The 19592-nt window shown below is 36.6% G+C and overlaps 1 protein-coding gene across 1 annotated transcript; it reads left to right on the plus strand.

Moving 5' to 3' along the window:
• The first annotated feature begins 237 nt into the window (after positions 1 to 237).
• On the plus strand, positions 238 to 17986 carry RpL13A (ribosomal protein L13A). The gene is made up of 4 exons (XM_065234858.1): positions 238 to 326; positions 532 to 918; positions 991 to 1113; positions 17743 to 17986. The coding sequence occupies exons 1-4, from the start codon at positions 306 to 308 to the stop codon at positions 17923 to 17925; spliced, it is 714 nt and encodes a 237-aa protein (XP_065090930.1). The 5' UTR covers positions 238 to 305; the 3' UTR covers positions 17926 to 17986.
• Positions 17987 to 19592: the final 1606 nt, after the last annotated feature.

Raw genomic sequence — 19592 nt, forward strand, 5'->3', positions numbered from 1 at the left:
TAGGTTTACTCACTTTAGAGTAGTTCCACTTTTACCGAAAGAGAGCGTGTTCTGTTTTAAAAATCAAGATAATCTGTTTATTTAACCCATCAATTAGGGGTTTAATTTTAGCGTATATTAAAATGAGTTTTAACTATACATTAGTGCTACCTATCGGGAAAATGCAAATATCTGCTCACATGTCCCCTTGGTTTGACAGCCGCACTATTTGTCTTTCTTGCAAAATAATAATTTTCTTGTCGGTCTGAAACGGAAGTGTGTATGCCGAAATCACTTTGATGTCTTTTTATTTGTGACTGTGAAAGATGACGGGCTTGTCGGAAAAGGTTCCTATTTTATTTGAGATTTATTTTCGTTTTTATGTTTTTTCGTACGTGAACTGGTAGTTTTGTGCAATCATGTTGACTGAGTTCAGTAATTAATAATGTGCAACATTTGTGAAGCGAGAAAATAGTGCCCAAAACTAGCGGTTCACCGTATTTATTACATGTGGGAGCGATGGATGTTGACAAAGTTTCGTCTTCGTTTTAGCCAATTCTGATCGACGGTCGTGGCCATTTGCTTGGTCGCTTGGCCTCCGTCATTGCCAAGCAGATTCTGAACGGACGCAAGGTAGTGGTCGTTCGCTGCGAGGATCTGCAACTGTCCGGACATTTCTTCAGGAACAAGATAAAGTTCCTCGCATATCTTCGCAAACGGTGTAATGTCAACCCTGCTCGTGGTCCATTCCATTTCCGTGCTCCCAGCCGTATGCTGTGGAAGGCCGTTCGCGGTATGGTGCCCCACAAAACTAAGCGAGGACACAACGCCCTGAAGCGTCTGAAGGTCTACGAAGGCATTCCGCCACCGTACGATAGACAAAAGCGCTTGTGTGTCCCCGTCGCCATGAGACAGCTTTGCCTGCGGCCGGACAGGAAGGTGGGTAGAATGTAGAAGCAGTGTTGCAGCAAAATACCTTAACGTTTTTTTTGTTTGGTTCTTTTTTTCCAGTACTGTGAAGTTGGCCGTGTTGCCCATGAAGTTGGCTGGAAGTACCGTGACGTTGTCAACAACCTGGAAGCCAAAAGGAAGATCAAGTCCCGTATGTCATACTTGCATAAGAAGAAGTTGAAGGTAAGTGCTAAACAATGAATAATGTTACAATCCGGATGTTTGTTTGTGTTGCGCTATAAGTTGAAGGAAATGGCCACTCACAAAGCATCATCTGGCGGTTGGGCAACAGTTTTTAGAGGTTTTTTAGCAGTAATTTCCCGACTTGAGCGTTATTTGCACTATTTTCAGGTAGTAGATAATCTGTATGGGCTTGCTAGATTATCTTAAGCGATTATGCCCTTCCTTGATAAACTAACAACTGATTCCTACACACCAAATTTAAATCACTGAAAATCAGCAAAATTTTGCTTATTTTGAACTTGAAGAATGATCAGCAATCTTTCCAGCAAAATAAGGGTGCTGCAACATCCAGCAATTTGATCTTCAGTCAAAATGACCTTATTTGACTGAATCTCAGTAAATCTTTTATTTTTTTTGCTGAAGCTGCAGCAGACGAACAAATGACAAGGTTTTACTGATTTTTCAGTAAGAAACAGCGAAATATTACTGAAACAACAGCAAATTTATTTAATTGAGGTTTTCCTGATACCTCAGTTGTATATTGCAGAGCCAGTAGCAAAACTATTTTATTTCCTTTTACTTTTAATGTTATTATTAAAATACATTTAAAAGTATAATAAGACCAGTGAGCATGCATGGTGGATCGATTCTCTTCGTCGATTTTCTCTTTTGTTAATAACTCCCTAGAATTAACGTTTTTCGGTGCGTTTGCTGTCGCTTTGATAGCCAATACAACCTGTTACAACTCTGCATTGAACAAATTCTAGAAAATTGTTTCGCTTAGCTATAGCAATGCAAAGAGAAAGACGATGAAGAGAATCGATCATCGCGTATACGCCCTTATGCATGCTCACTGTCGAATTGTTTTATTAATAGGGGCGATTGCTGTTCAAAAATCAATCGAACTTGAAACGTTAAATGTTCCTTCTTTATTTCACTATATACATTTGTACTTCGCATACGTCGTAAACAAAACCCGCAAAAACATAATTTTTTTTTGTGCCCAACCTGTGCTCTTGCTCTGCATTTTTTTTTTCTAAACAAAAATCCCGAAAGTATATAGGGGCCACAGTACGGAGCTCAAAACGAATGTTTGTATACAAGCAGATAGGCTGTATAGGAAAAACGCTTCGATTTAACTTCCCTAAATGGAGTCTTCAGCCTCCGTTAACTTGTTCTAAAATTGTGATTCGGTATACAGTCCTCGAAGACTCATTCCATCGATGAATTAGACAAAACTTGGAAATGCTGATTGAATCCTTTGAATGCGATAACCTTATGGTCCTCCATGACTATGAACACTTCTTTTATAATACGGTTCACGGTGGTAGATTAATACCAACTCTTTGTCGTTTATAAGATTCTTGGACTAGACTTTTTGAAGGAATTTTGATAAGATTTTAAAATGAATGTCAGGGATAATGCCAAGGCATTGTGAAGAGGGTCCCAAGATTCGTGAATAATACCAAGGGAATCTAATTTTTAGATTACAATTCCAAAGGAATTCTGAGAATAATTTCAAGGGCATCACGAAATGAATTTCTAGAAAATTTTAAAGAAATTTTCATATGAAATGTCAAGTGAATTTAGGAAAAAATTCACCACAGAAAAAATGGTTTATCGACCACTGGTGGGGCGACATCTGTGGGCTTTGATGGTGGAAACTATTACTCAATTAATTATATGATTTGAGTAGTACACTGAAACAAAGATAACAGTTAGGAATACTATTTTGCAGAAAACACTTATTTTCAGTATAATTACGCTTAATACCGTTAAATCTACCATGATTTCAGTATAGTTAACTATAAATATAATCAAATTTACTACCATTCTGTCAAAACTACTATGCTGACTCAAACGGTATAGTAGTTTTGATAGAAAAATTAGTCAAATTAAATGAATTTCGTTTCTGCACAAATCTATTGGTGGGAGTATTTAATTTAAACCATCAATATAGTATTTCTGCCAATGGATTTTGTTTCTGTGTACTATACTGAAGATCCGAGAGATGTCGCCCCTTTATTGGTACATAGAAACAAAATCCATTGGCAAAATTACTATATTGATGGTTTAAATTAAATACTCCCACCAATAGATTTGTGCAGAAACGAAATTCATTTAATTTTACTATTTTTTCTATCAAAACTACTATGCCGCTTGAGTAAGCATAGTAGTTTTGACAGAATGGTATTAACTTTGTTTATATTTATAGTCAACTATACTGAAATCATGGTAGATTTAACGGCATTAAGCGTAGTTATACTGAAAATAAGTGTTTTCTGCAAAATAGTATTTCTAACTATGGTCGTTGTTTCAGTGTATAGACTAAAGAGCCTAAATTTATAAAGAGACGACATCTTATCCATTTGACAGGTCTTCTGCTCGATTGGAATAACTTTTCCTATGACTTTGACAGATCAGGCATAACATTTGATAACGGCACAAAAGCATTTGTAAACAAACTTTCTAAGGCCCTTTACACGCGAACCAAAGTACGTCCACGCAAACCAATACCACTTTCGGAAAGGTGAAAGTTGCCCTTATCCGATGATGTTGAAAGCCTTAGAAAGTTTGTTTACAAATGCTTTTGTGCCGTTATCAAATGTTATGCCTGAGATAATCGATTGTTTCAATTTTGACAAGTCGTCTCTTTATAAATTCAGTCTCTTTAGTATAGACTTCTCTGACATTTCTGAAATGCACAAGTATTAGTGCAGAATTTAGGGTAAATTATAAGTATTAGTGCAAGAAAACCTTTGTATTCACCCAAAATTCTGCACTAATACTTGTGCAATTCATAAACGTCAGAGAAGTCTATGAAAATCATTTTGTAGTATGCGCGAGATAGGCCAGTCATGGTCTTAGCTTGTCTGAAAAGACAAATCAAAAAAAAAAAAAAATTTGCGGTATGCTAAGAGTAAAGAGCTTGAATTTATAAAGAGGCGACATCTTATCCATTTGACAGGTCTTCTGCTCGATTGGAATGACTTTGACAGATAATCGATTGTTCCAATTTTGACATGTCGTCTCTTTATAAATTCAGGCTCTTTAGCTAAGAGAAGAGGTGACCATACGGGGGCGAAAATGAACCACTTTTCTGTCAAACGTGAACCAGCTCCTGATAGGCCTGATTTCATGTGCGTAAGATAGAGGTAGAGATAGAAATAAAAGAGGAAGAAGTCAATAGTCACCTTTTCCTCTTAGGCAGTATGGAGAATCTCAGAAAATCCACGATTTGTGACTAAACATGCTTTCACAGAAGGAAACAAATTAACGAGTTTTTACCTTATCCAAATGGTTTCCTACCATTCCCATACATTCGAAAGTGACTGACCCTCTGGACGTGGGTGATGTCAAAAACAACAAAACATGATTAATTAACCGATGGAAGCTGCTTCTGCCAGTAATCACATGTAGCAGGACACCTACCTTGAAATGTATAGGCTGTTTCGATGCACCACCAATTAATTAAATGATTTGAGTAGTAGCTATACTGAAGATCCGAGAGATGTCGCCCCTTCAGAGGTAGGAAAATCATTTTTGCAGTACGGAAAATATCAGAAAATCCACGATTTGTGACTAAACATGCTTTCACAGAAGGAAACAAATAAACGAGTGTTTACCTTATCACCATAGTAATGTACTCGTGCAATTTTTGTGCATCTAAAACTGCCCATAAAGACGATAATGAATAAAAACTGAAAATTTTCATGCATTTCCAAATGGTTTCCTACCATTCCCATACATTCGAAAGTGACTGGCCCTCTGGATGTGGATGATGTCAAAAACAACAAAACATGATTAATTGCGCTAGGCGATTACCAGATGAAACGTCAACCAAACCGTTTGTAATCAAAATTACAATTTTCACATCTCCAATTAACGCATATTTTTATGCAAATCTTGCAAATCTCCATCGGGAGGGGCCTTATTTTATTATGTTTCACATATTTGAACGGATTTACAGCTCAAATAACCATACATTAAAAATCCGGAAGATCATAACCGCTGGGGCAGTTTTATAAATCTTAACGTTTTTAACACAAAACCTAGATAAACATTTCAAAAGGTCCTATCTGCATTGATCGATTCTCTTCATCGACTTTCTCTTCCGTTAATAACTCAGCTGCAAAACCTTTCCCTATTGTATTTGACGTTTTGGATACTAGAGTCTTCTTTATCAAACTATGTTGTAAAATTAGCGCGAAATCTGTTTGCATAGCAGTGGTTATCAAAAGAGAAAGTCGGTGAAGAGAATCGATTAAAGCGGATAGGACCATTTATTTGTTCATCGAGAAATATGTGGAAGCACCAGCCAGATCACTGCAAAATCGATACAGAAAACAAAATATTCCACGTGGATGATGATTTCAAGCACCTGCGATGGATAAATTAATCAGAACAGGTGAAAATATTTTCTTCTTCCTACGATTCACGGCAAAAATTTCATGTTGGTTTGATGGTTCCCCTATTCACCACCAGAGGCCGCTTAATTTCTATTGGATTCACCTTGGTGGGAAATAGTACTAGTCGATGGTGATAAATTTATGACAGCCGGTTCAAATTCCAGAGTTTGAATGATAAATTATAAAAAAAAAAAGTTCAAAATAGTGAGATACGATCATTCTTATGAATGATACATGTAGGAAATTTGTCGAATAATACAATGTTATGTGAATTTTCATTGCACTGTGATTGAAGGAAATGAAAATGCGTTTTTTATGCACCGATATTATTTAGGTTATGTTTTGTATGACTGCAGATTCCCATCCCGAAATTGACGTCCACGTCTGCTGGATATACTGGATTATGTTGGGGCTCCGTGCGACCTATACGGGAAGGACTAGCGGTTTCAGAGCCCCAGCATATTGTGTGCCTGGTCTACACCAGTAGAATGGGTTTGTGCTGCAAAGTTCCCATCCCGGGGAGCGGCCACTTGAAATTAATCTAAATTACCCCACGACAACAAACTTTGGAACTTATATTCAACAAAGTCTGCTTCAACCAAATGATGGAGCATATTCGCTCTATCCCTGTAAACAGTGGCAACCTTTCTCCACTGCGCAAATTTGTTGCTCCCCGATTTCGCAACCCGAAAAAGTTGAAATTTGTTTTCGTTGCACCCCGGGATAATGCAACGATATTGCAACAGCAATGAAAATGTTAACCGGTGGAGCTTAACGTTTTATAAAAATCAACTATTGTCCTGATTGCAAGCAGTGATATAATTGAAGTAACGTTTCCCCAAACCCAGTCGTCATAATCGAGTACCATTTAGTTGCACATCGTGCTGCTTGAATCTGAAATGTTATAAAACAGCGGTGCTTTTGTGCCTCAACTCATTCTGTTTCCACATTCGTATTCACCTCGGCTTGTCCCGCCTGCTAACGTCAAGATCCATCTTGATAGCACTCCCATTGAATGGTCGAGTGAAGTAGTCTACCTTGGTCTCACCCTCGATAGCAAATTGCTATTCCGATCCCATGTGGACAAGACATCCACCAAGTGTAACATCTTGATCAGGTCGCTCTACCCTCTGATAAACAGGAAGTCCACCCTGTCCCTCAAAAACAAGCTTGCTGTCCACAAGCAAATCATTCTGCCGGCTATTGAGTATGGTATGCCAATCTGGGAGAGTTGTGCTAAGTGCCACCACTTAAAGCTTCAGAGGATCCAAAACAAGATCCTCAGAATGATCCTTAACAGTCCACCGCGAACTCGTAATTCTGAGATTCACCACTTGGCCGGTCTTCAAACACTCGAGGAGCGAAAGACTTCCACGCTGGAAAGGTTCAGAGTCGCCTGTCTGCGATCAAACCACCAGATCATTCGTGATTTGGCAACCTAGTTTAAGTAGTTAGGTGCTCAAGTAGGTAGGTTATCAAATTTTTAAATTCAAACCAAAACAATCCCACAAAGGGTATCCTGTAAATTAGCGCTAAACGCAATCATCACATTAGAATAACCAATTAACTAGAACAAAGATGAAGAGCCAAAGGCTAACCAATTGAAATGTTAAATCAAATGTTGGTACATAAAACCCAGAAAATAAACGTAAATTTTACTACTACTGCCTCAACTCATTTTCGCTTCGGACGGCGGGTGAGCAGGTAGCGCCAGCAGCAGCAGTATGAAGGCAGCGGCTCCTGCCAAGTACGCAGCGTTTGAGTTTGACCGTCGTTCTCGTCGAGATCACCTTCTGGCAGCGCCGTCGCCTCGAAGGTGCAAGCGCTCCGAAGTGGATCCACCTCCTTGCCTAAATGATTACGGTACCGCGTTCTACAAATTTCGATTACTTTTTCCAAGGACATATCAGCTTTTGTAAACAACGCATTTTATCGTCGGTTTGGCGTAACTGATAGTTCGCCCACGCATACTAACACCACTATATCAGGTAGGGGAAAATTTCCCCTATCTGATGGTCTTGTTAGCATGCGTGGGTGAGCTACCAGTTACGATAAATCGACGATCAAATGCGTTGTTTACAAAAGCTGATACGTCCCTTCGAAAAAGTAATCGAGAAATACTTCTTGGGCTGTATCCCAATTGCCGAGTTAAATTTAACTCGTGGTTACACGTGACACTTCGAAAGTTATTTTTAATGTTCGAAAATCCCGGAAATTGATCGGATTTTAAACAGAACTCAGCCACGGTTGCCAAAATTTAACTTCTCGTAGGTCAGAAATAACCACGCTCGAATAGAAGACTTTTTGATATCTCATCTGTTGCTTTTAACCACGAGTTAAATTTAACTCGCCCATTGGGACACAGCCTTGAAAGTAAAATTAGGGACCATCCATAAATGACGTCGAATTTTTTTGAACCCCTCGTAGAGTGTTTTGCTGTACCGAATACATGGCCGGTCACAACTTCTGAAACCCCTCTTTTCCCTCAACTACTACGTGATTTATGAAAGTTCCCTAATCATTGGGCAACACTGAAAATCAGCAGCACACCACATTAAACGGGTTGGACATTTATGCGAAATTTCGGTATTGATCGTGAATATCTTGCGATCAGAACATTTAATTCTCGGTACACCTTTTATCGGTTTATTGAATAAAAAAAAACTAATTATTGTTTTTTTTTAAGATTGTGTGTGTTTTGTGAACACACATCCATTATTATTTTGCATAAGATAACGAGGTGTTTCTGTGATGAAAAAAAAAGGATTTCCCTTACACAGATTACAGATTTCTGTACCAAGCACTATTTATGCTTTTAAATAAGCTGTGAAACTTAGAAAATTATGCTATGGAACGGTTTATAAAATCCCAGATTTTTTGCTGATGGGGGCGACGCATAGCAAGCCGTTCGATTGCAAAATTCTCCAAGTATGATCAATGCTTATCTCTTAGCATAAACATAAATAGAGGTACCTACCGTCGAGTTTTTTTTCTGAAGGTACTGGAATTCGATAGTGTGAACGGCCTCCCTGCAATGATCGATTCTGTTCATCGATTTTCTTTTTATATTGCTACAACTAAGTGAAACAATTCAAGCTGAACATTGCATTAGGTCCTAATTAACATTGTCAAGATTCTCTTCGTCGACTTTCCCCTTGTATCCCCTCGGCCATGTAAAAACATTCCCAGGTATTTTCAGCACACAGATCGATAAAAGAAGCTTTTATCTAGCATCTAATACGACAAACACAACAAGAAACGGTTATATGCTCAAGTTATTAACGAAAGAGAATCGATCAATGTAACTTAGGACCTAATACTACAATGTTCAGTTTGAATATTATCTGAATTTTCCTGATGAATGTGGGCGGCTTAGTGGAATACCTGTATAATGAGAGAGAGAAGGATTAGTATTTTCCATTTAATTCCACTACTTTATTTGCTTATCCTTGACAGATACGCGTATTTCGTCTACAATGTGCAGACTTTTTCAGTGTCTTGTACTAATACTCGAGTATTAGTACGAGACACTGAAGAAGTCTGCACATTGTAGATGAAATACGCGTATCTGTCAAGGATAAGCAAATAAAGTAGTGGAATTAAATGGAAAAAAAAAACTAATCCTTCTCTCTCTCATTATATCTGAATTTTGTCTATGTATTGCTGTAACAGGTTGTATTGGCTACCAAAAGCAACAGTAATGTTAATCCTTGCGAGTTATTAACAAAAAAGACGATCATCGCGTTTACCATGAACGACGAATTTTTATCTGTTATAGATATGGAAGTCACTTTTTTCCCACCACAGAAACGCCCAGTGTTCTTATGCCAAATGATGCATGTGTGTCTACAAAACGCGAACGAAATCTTTAAAAAACAGCAATATTTAGTAACTTTTTGATTTTGCTCAATCGGTAGATACAATATATACTGAGAACTTATTGGAGGGATTATGGCTAATCGAGATATTCCCGATCAACTACGAAATGTTGTTTAACTCCGCTTTTTTGTGTGCATTTTTTTTTAGCGTTTTGTAGTTGAATCGCTGTGGAAACCTTATTTCTGATCAATCTCATTACCACATAAAAATTTCAAGAGCACAAATATCAGCTCTCACAAAACTTATAACAAAGAAACTGGAACTTCACGTTTGTTGCAGTACAGTACACAAGGAGTTTAAATGTCATGAGTGATGTCATAACCGTCCAAGATGTGTGCCCTAGAAATCTTGAAGTGATAGGGAATATCAGCCAATCATGATGGTTAATATTGGATGCTTCAATGAATCACCTGAAGAAAGCCTGAATTTAACAAACTTTTAGTAAGTAGGAAATCCAAAATATGTACATTGGACCGAAAATCATAGGTTACTTCTACTGTATTTTAAATCAATATCTAGAAAAATGCACGAGAATTTCACTACACAGCTTAACTTAGTCTACGTCAACCATGCGGTCGTGTCACTCGTGTCTTATACACAACCCCACCAATTTTTCTGATCACCAAAAACGTACAAAACAAGGCAAATATCCATTCCAAAAAGTGAAAATTCTGATATGAGTCACGTTTGACAGATGTTTTACATTTTTATCACCGCTACCACAACAGCGCAACTAGTGACCGGTGGTTGGTTGGATTTGACTATTGAGATTTGTAGATTTTGCTCGATTATTGGAAAATGACGGCATATCCCTTTTATTATGTACTGGCAAAAGCGGATATTTGTTGCGCATCTTTTAGTAGTACCCGTTTTGCAGTTAAATGCTTAGTTGTTAAGAAATTAAAGAAATCACGATTGTTGCCAAACACTGAGGCAAATAAACTTAAGAATTTCAGGCTCGACTGAACGACACATATGAATGTCATAAGCGTGACTTATGAATGATTTGTGTCTAACATGAGGTAGCCTCTTATACGCCCATAACCTAGTAATCCTATATAGATTCGCGGAAGCGGCCATCTTGAGCCAATCGAGCAGCAAGAACTGTCAAAATATGAGCCAAACGAGCATTCTGATTAGAAAATATTTAGAAGATTTTTTATTGGGTTGAAAAGTATTGTAATCGGGATGAAGTAAATTCAATCAAAACGTTTATAAATTTAAAATATATATATATTATAGCTGTAAAACGCGTATGTTAACATAAGAGAGTTTTAAACTTGATTAACAATTATGTAATAAATTGTGAATGGATAATTTTTATACATTTTTCAGTTCGGTTAATATTGATGATTGCATCTGCAACTGGACAGCGCCAAAAATGCAATAAAAAGTTTTAAAGGTGCACGATTCCATCAAATCGTTTTGGTGTCTTCGTAGCACTTATTGCTCGCATCATAAGAAATGAGTGCACCGAAAACAACAAGACGATTAGAAGAAAACTCGCACTTTTATCATCCTTTTTAATAAGTGAAACACACTAATTTGTCAAGTTAGGTGTGATGTGAAGTGCGCAATAATTCTGTTTTTTCAGCAATATATATCAATTCTTTAGCAAAATACAAGTGGTACTGGAAGAAGCATTAAATGTTAACTAAATAGATACCACCCAATAATTACCAGTGTAACAAACACTGCACAAACGCATAGAATCCACTATGGAAAAATCTGACGGTAGTCCGCAAAACTCCGCCATTTTTGACAAAGTTCAGTGTTTTTCGGAAACCGGAAAAAAAATCCTCACATTTTTACACTTGGTTGCAATTCTACGACCGCGGTTCACCAGTTCACTAAGAGATAGGCATATTTTTTTTTAATCTTTATTATAGAGATTTTTAGCCGAAGGCTAGTTTATCTCTATAGGCATAAATACCGTAGATTTTGTATAATCTATTAAAATCGAAAAATTGTCATTCATTCTCAGATTCAAAACTACCCAAGTCCATACATGTCAAGGTGGGTGGCTTTCTTGTGACTATCGGCAGAAGCGGCTACCATCAGTTAATTCAAGCAAATTTTAAATAGAATTATCTGAAATCTAAATTAATAGATCTGCAGAGAATTTATATATTGTTTAGGGACTCCCAGAGAGAATTTCCAAACTAATTTTAGAACAATTCTTAAAAAAAAGTTATAAAACATAGAAGAATTCGAACGCAGAACCAAATTCGACCCAGAAAAGATGCTGCTGTCGTAGTAATGAGTCATTTAACCTTGTGATCCCTTCGGCTTTCGGCTTTATTAATATTTTTATGTATATCGCACAACCGTATGATTAACCGTTTGGATTACCTCACATTAAATATTTTGTTTAATGATCCTGAGCTTCTAAAAATATCATTGTCCCAGAGGTTCTAAACAACGAAACATGTTCAAGATCCTAAACTAAGACTTTTATTGGAATATTATCAGAAGGCCGAATCACAAAAGGCCGAAAATGTATGAACCACCACAAAAGGCCGAAAGACGACAAGCCGAAAATGTATAAATAAAAAAAAACCATAAAATATTCATCGTTCGGTTTATGAAAAATATAACATTTGCGACATTCGCTAAATGATATGCATTCTTCCATAAAACTAATTTGTTGTTAAATACATTTGAAGAGCATCAATGGCTAGTTTTTTGTAATAATTTAATATTGCAAAACATTGGCATAGGGTTAATGTATCTAATATTACATTTTGAAGGAGGCATTTTTTGGCAATCTTGCTTTTACTACCAACCGAAAAATATCTATTTGTATTATCCAGATGACGCATCGTTTTACAAAAAAAATTAAGAGCAGAAGATTTCGAGCCATTCCCAAATAAACGCCCCTTAAAACCTGTTTCATTTAGCGGAATTCCAGTTGAAGGCTTTTCGGTTTACAATCCTTCACTTGACAAACTTTGATTGTACCTCTTGTTGAAATATTGGTCATGATTAGCCGGAGCGAAATTAAATGGAAGCAACTTTTACTAGGGTAAATGACGGCTTCGGCAACCAAAATTCAAACATTAATTGTTTCATTACACAAACTCTTCGCTGTATGTATTTAAACGATTCTTGTCTTTCAGCTTCGATCTGATTACATTTTTACGATTGAGTAAACCTGTTATGTCAGATTTTTTCTTTACACTACACTACACTTTTGTAGTCTGATTTCAAGTTGCCAATAATAGAACAGCTGGTTAACACGTAATTCAAGTGTAATGATTGCCGACAATAGTCACACTCACCTGAGAAGTTTGAAGCGTTGTAAAATTGTATTCAAACAGTTTTGGACAATTGACCACTTTGTTAAGCAGTTTTGGCGTGACTTTCTATCAGCGATTCCACAAAACTGGACCAACTAAATTCAATTTTTTTTTTATTAAACTCACAAATGATGGCTACTTTTTTCGTGGTTCTTGAAGAAAAAATCTAAAAATTCAGTGTCAACATTTCAAAGGGGCGTAATTGCTTTTGTAAACAATGGCTTTAGCCGTCGATTTCTCGCAAATTAAAGCTCGCCCGCCCAAATTAACAATTCCCGCTGGTAGAGGATACATTCCTCTACCTGTTGAAGTCATTGATTTTCATGTGTGAGCTTTTATTCCCGAGAAATTGACGGTTAAAGCCAGTTTACAAAAGCAATTACGCCCCTTTGAAATGTTGACACTGAATTATGTTTTATTTCAAAGTTTGAGTGGTAGTAAACGTCATTTTAACTGCTCGAATGAAGTGGTTAATTTTGTCGATTGGAATGTATACAGCAGCCAGTGCTGTTAATTTTCATATCATTCGGTTGAAGATGAACCAATACAACAATTCAATCAATTCTATGAAAACGAATTCTCACATGACCATAATTTGAAGAGCCCCTTTCTCATTCGATGCTCATTGACAATTGAGTCACTAACTATCATTTTTGATATACGACAGACTGAACAGACAAGTCGACCCGATGTCGCATCAATGTAAGCAAAGAAAGGAACAGCAGCTTCATGCAAACGCTGATCCAGGAAGTATTTACTCTGACGATTAAAAAATCAACATCGATTTTTTCTTCCTCTAATCATTTTATATTTAGCGTGCTCGTTTATGCCAGTTCAATTTGGTATAAAATGGTATAATTTCTGACTACGTTTTGAAATGACCGTTAGCTTAACAGTTCATCCTGTTTAATACGAACTGTTGTTTTAAAGTGCACAACCAGGGTTACTTCCACTCACTTGCTATAAAAAAATGTTTTTCGTAATTATGAAATCATGATATAGTATAATGCTAATGAGTACTTGTAAGTTACAAGAGGAGGTCATGAAGTATATGTTTGACACATAGAATCTGTCAAAATTGCTTTCAGTGCGTCACAATCAGCGATTTTACGACTCGTGAGCGCTCACTCTGAGTGAACGCTCACGAATCATAAAATCGATAGTTGTGACGCTCTGAAAGCGAAATTGACAAGTTTTATTAGTCAAACACATACTTTACTACCTCTTCTTGTTACTTACAAGTACAACATAGCATTATTGCATCTAATGATTGCATAATTCAGAATAATATTTATATTTACAACCCTGCCTCCAACCTCCTCAACTTAGTGTTCTTCGAGCACTTTCACTACTGTTAATGGAGAGCTTTCTTAGCCTGCTCCATTTTTGCATTCGTATATTGTGTTGCAAGCACAATCATACTCTATTCCCAAGCAAGTTGAGAAGTTTTCCAACCCGATTTTTTTTTACTGGACCGGAATGAGAACAGCCACCTTCAGCATGGCCTTAATTTTAGCTGTGCTCCTTTATCAACAAATCTAAGATACCATCAGATTTTTGGAACAAATATGTTTTCTTCAGACCTAACCAACAGATTCCAAATTGGTGGGAGTGGAAGCGAGAGAAGATTCCAATTGACCACTTTGTCAAGCAGTTTTGGCGTGACTTTCTACCAGCAATTTCACAAAACTGGACCTATTAATTTCTATTTTTTTATTAAACGCACACATGTTGGCTACTGTTCTCGAGGTTCTAGAAGAAAAAAATCTCAAAATAATGTTTTATTTCAAAGTTCGAGTGGTAGTAAACGTCATTTTAACTGCTCGAATGAAGTGGTTAATTCTACATTAATGGCGGTAAACTCCAACTCGGATTAACTTTTAATACAGTCCCTGTTTGTAAAATCTGCTAAATACTTGCTTATGAATGAATTAATTAACAACAACGTCGCTACCAAATCAATCGGACTTATTTTAATCGAGATTTAATCCGAGTATAATATTGTCGTTTCACTTGAAAGCTGGAAAATCAGACTAGCGAAGTTGGATTTTTTTTTTCTTGTTTGTAATCACCCAATGATGCGCTATTTAGCGCACTATACCTTAGGTTTAACGTTTAAAACAGGTCATATATTTTTTTATTTACTTCACGAGTCCAGCTTCCAAGTGGATCGACAATACCGGTTGAGGGTTACCGCCATAAGCATGTTTCAATTCGATAGATTGTAAAAATACAACGTTGTGCGAATACACGCTAACTTGAAAGTACCCATTAATGAGTAAAATTTTACCAATAGTGGCTCATTAAATGAGTATAACCGACTTTACTCATTAATGAGTATTCTACGAATACTTCAGAAAATGGGTCTTTTCTATTCTTGGTGCTTTTTTGTTCATGAGTGAAAAGTACCGTAAAACGGGGTATCTTTGATAATGCGGGTAACTTTGATAGTATAATATAAAGATTAAATTTACTCGCAGCGCTTTTTCCAAATTAGACACATTGATTCCATATTGTAGGTTAGGGTATTTCCGTTGATATCGTATATATTTTTTATATAGTATGTGTTACATATTTTACAAACATATTATAAAACAATTTTCGTGTTTTTCACCTGTTTGAAAAAGCACTCAAACCATCACTTATGCAATGTATTTCCAATATAGCCATCACAATTTCAATGTTGTATCAACCGGTGAACACTCGTGTTTATTTCAGTTACCGTGGGGACGTAATTTGTGATTAGCCCCGGTCCCTTTCAAATTGTATCATTATTTATGTACGGTCCTTATATTTGAAATGACGTTTCACATTCATCTAGTGATGGCCGATTTTCATTTGAATAATCGATTAATCGATTAACGAACCGAAAAGTAAAATATTTGTAATCGGTTATATCATGCCGATCTAAGCATTATCATCTCCAGAGGATCATCACCGATCGTTTCAAACATGTGCTGCACTCTCATTGGTGGAAAAATGGCAGCACAGCGAACAAAAAAAAATCGATTAGCTGTTAATCGAGTAATTAAAAGATGGGACATCTCTGATTTGGTGTGATTGTTTTGATCAAAATGAGCGCCAAATTTCATCTCTACCGAGGGGACAGCAAAACCACAAAATTACCTTGAATACGGGGGGTATTCATTGGATGAAAGGTACCGTGAAAGAAGACACTAAAATAGAAAGATTTTCTTCCGACAGTTTCATCTTAGCATTCATCTTGGGTTGTATTCTTATTGGTTATGAAGTCTTCTGATTATATACTCATTCAAAGTTTCATATTAAAAGAACTAAATTGATTGAATTTCACTCATTTTTTTCTACATTCATCGAGCATTATCAAAGTAACCCCAAATCAAGTTCGGTCACAAAACTAAAAAAATAGTGCAAATGCTTTAATTTTCGTTCAACATATTCCTAACGAATCAACTCTTGGATCATCAGTACTTGTTTTAAAAATATAAAATTTGTAAAACATTCAGTGCTGTAAAAAATATTTAGAATATACTTTAAAAAAACTAAAATTTTTTTGAAAATACCCATTTTTTGACAACTTAGAATAAATTAAAAAAATGAGTACAAAAAACTCATTTAAAGGGTACTTTTGTGTTAGCGTGTACAGCGCATTTTGTCGATGTTATGTTTTACATATACAAATCGAGAGTAAATCAATTGGCCCGTGTCGGAATTTTCGGTTTTCTACTTTACCGTATACGTTACTATAAAAATGAATTGTATTGGTAGAAAAATATTTTATTTTTTCATAAAACCGCTTTAAAGCAGTCAAGCTGTACTTAAAGTTGTCATTAAAACTGGTATAATCCTACCAATATTTTCCGTGTAAAAAGCGTACTTTCCACCGCTAAGTGGCACTCTGAAATACTTTGATTTTTTTCACTTTTCGAATCAGAGATGAGCTTTCTTTCTTTGATGTAAGGCAAATTTAATGTTGATGTCGACTCATTGTCGTGTTGTCGGGTCAATTTTGAGTTTATGTCGGGTCAACATCGGGTTGGAGTTTGGTAGAAGTCAGGTTAGTGTCGGGTTGGCTTAGCTTTTTCACCAGAATGTCAACCAGAGCTCCGTGTATTTATAGGCTACACTCCATTGAATGATATCAAGCGTTTCTCAAATGAGAATGATCCATGCCTTCGTCAAATGACTAAGCAACTGATATCACCCATTCGAAGGAGGTCCCCTTTGATAGCTGATAGCTGCTTTTCTCATTTTCATAAAAAAATGTTCAATTGATTTTGAGAATTTACAGAACTGGTAGAAACATTGACACAAACTTCACAATATTTTCTTGTTGCTTACACAAACAACATATTATCATAATATCTTATGATTCCATAAAACATTTTTTAGCCAAAATGAATGGAAGAAACCACATGTTTGTGCCCAGATATTGCCAGAACTTGACTTTTTTGTATAGATGTCTGATAAATTTTCTTTAGAAAACCCCCGTGCTTGAAATAGGGTCTCGGAGGGGCTGAAACCGTTATCCGCCCTACATATGGATGATTGTCTAATCTATTATGTTTTCAAACAGGTTTATGAACAGCCCATCCCCTTACTGGTACATATCAAAACTCGTACAATTTTTTTTAATACTTCGTGCCATAAACGATAAATAATACACCTCTCCCACTTAGAAGTTTTCAACCTGCGTAACGGGATAATAGACAACTTATCAAAAACCAAGAAATAATCAAATTTTTAAGATCCCACGATTCTATGGTGCAATAAAACTCCAATCTCATGATTGTCCTTCCAGAATTATATAATAGATTGGATTACATTAACTATTGCAAAACAATTAAAATACTATAAAAACATTAATGACCCGATTTTGTCAGCACCCTTTTTGAAAATCTTTTCCAATGTTCTACGAACCCTATGCTTCCAATGGTCTTACACCAAAGGATACCTTAAACATCCATATTGAAGATTTAGGGGCTGACAAAAACGGGTCATTAACAAAGTGGTTTATGGACAGCAATAACAATAACAAAAACTTATTTTTCATTTTCTTCCAGAAACTGACATGGAAGGCACGCACCACCGTTGCCGACAAGGTCAAGGATCAGGATGCCGTTCTCAAGAAATACGGATACCTCACCTCCGAGTTCGAGAAGAAATGTAGTCGGCCTGTTCTCAACGCTCAGCCAGCTAAGCTAGGAAAGAAGAAGCGTCAGGCCGCTGCTGGTGCAGATAAATAATGTCTTGCTCTGCGATGTTGAAGACAAACAACTAATAAATTTGAAACAAGTTTATCCGCTAGTACTTTATTTATTTCTTGCACCTAATTAAGCCGAGTCTAGAAAGTCTATTCAAACATGTAGGGTAACTGAGCGATTCGGTAATACCTTAACCCTAAGTTTATCCGCTAGTACTTTATTTATTTCTTGCACCTAATTAAGCCGAGTCTAGAAAGTCTATTCAAACATGTAGGGTAACTGAGCGATTCGGTAATACCTTAACCTAATATCGGCAGGGGCTAAATCCTTGAGCGCTAAATTTTGGCCAATCGATGCTCTGAATCATGATGTATCATCATGCAAAAAATGTGCACTCAGAAACAGGGATTTTGTTTATCTCTTGGTGCAAATAGGTACAGGTGTTAACAAAGCCGCCATTTCCCTTAAATAATTTTGCCAATCTCCCTGTTATCTGACTGACCTAGGGGTTTATTACGGATGTCACTTCACGGTGAAAAGTTGTCACTTGTCGTCACGGTAAAGTGATTCCCATTTGATTTGTACGGTAATCACGGCTCTTATTCTGAGTATCACTTGCTTATCACCGTGTAGTGACACCCGTAATAAGGCCCCTAATATAGCTACATTTTCACCCACATCATTTCACTTGTATGTCGGTTGATTGGTAGCCCTTTTTTCAGATATCCAGAGCATAATGTTTACGGAGAAACGAAATATCTTAAAATTAAGTCTTTTGTACTCATCTTGACACCAGTCAAAATTGAGTTCTTTGCGAAGAATCCAAATTTGTGTGTTTTGCAAAGACTTCGTTTTGAGTAGATTTTAACTGTTTCAGAAAGAGTGAATGTTGGATAAAAACTACGCAAAACCGGGAAATTTAGTTGAAAAGGGGGATTTTTCAGTTTTTTTTCATATTTGTGAAGAGAACTAAAAGGACAGAGAACAGACATCCAAGTCAAATTCCTAAAGTGTGTAAGAAATTTAACTGCTATTTTGAATAGGCATTGAAACTAGCAATACCGTGGTGGCGCTAGTGTTGCTGTCCATCGACGTCGTTGACCGGCAGACGTCATCTTAACATAAATGTCAACATTGTTATGGGCAAAACATTTTGTTTAAAACCGATCAAAACACGGGCCGGTGCGAGGGGGGCGACACATCTTCTTCTTCGCATTTCAAGCTTATTGCATATCGCATATTAGCCAGCTAGCTGGCATCCCTATCTTGTTTGCCTTGCCTTGAAAAGAGCTAACATCGCTGCGGACCCGCGAATTGCGGGCCCCACTGACAGCTCATAATTTGTAAACAAATAGAAGATTCAAGCCAGAATTTCAAAAAAGGCGTGACTGATATTATGGATATTCTTAATATTTTTGCTTACATTTTGTGAAAAATAAACTTAGGACTCATAAAATATTATTTTCTGATTTTCTTCCACGAAGTCAACCATTTATATGGCATAAAAGGGAAAATAATTTCATTTGATAAAAATAAGACAATTCAGTCACGCCATTTTTGCAGTTCACACTGGAATTGTGACGTTCCAGATGTTGGTTTCAATAACATGGCGGCATGCCAGCCAGCTGATATTAGCTTATTGCGTGCTCTCAACTTAGTGTTCTAGATGCACTTCCACAGTTATTAATTGAGAAGCTTTCGATGCCTTT

This window comes from Ochlerotatus camptorhynchus, unplaced genomic scaffold, assembly GCF_037179485.1.
Source record: "Ochlerotatus camptorhynchus isolate MF236.1 unplaced genomic scaffold, CSIRO-AGI_Acam_v1.1 ptg000443l, whole genome shotgun sequence".
Lineage (NCBI taxonomy): Eukaryota > Metazoa > Arthropoda > Insecta > Diptera > Culicidae > Ochlerotatus > Ochlerotatus camptorhynchus.

Coding starts and splice junctions, on each gene's coding strand:
- RpL13A (XM_065234858.1), top strand. CDS start 306: ATGACGGGCTTGTCGGAAAAG. Junction 919..990: donor GCCTGCGGCCGGACAGGAAG/GTGGGTAGAATG, acceptor CTTTTTTTCCAG/TACTGTGAAGTTGGCCGTGT. Junction 1,114..17,742: donor TGCATAAGAAGAAGTTGAAG/GTAAGTGCTAAA, acceptor ATTTTCTTCCAG/AAACTGACATGGAAGGCACG.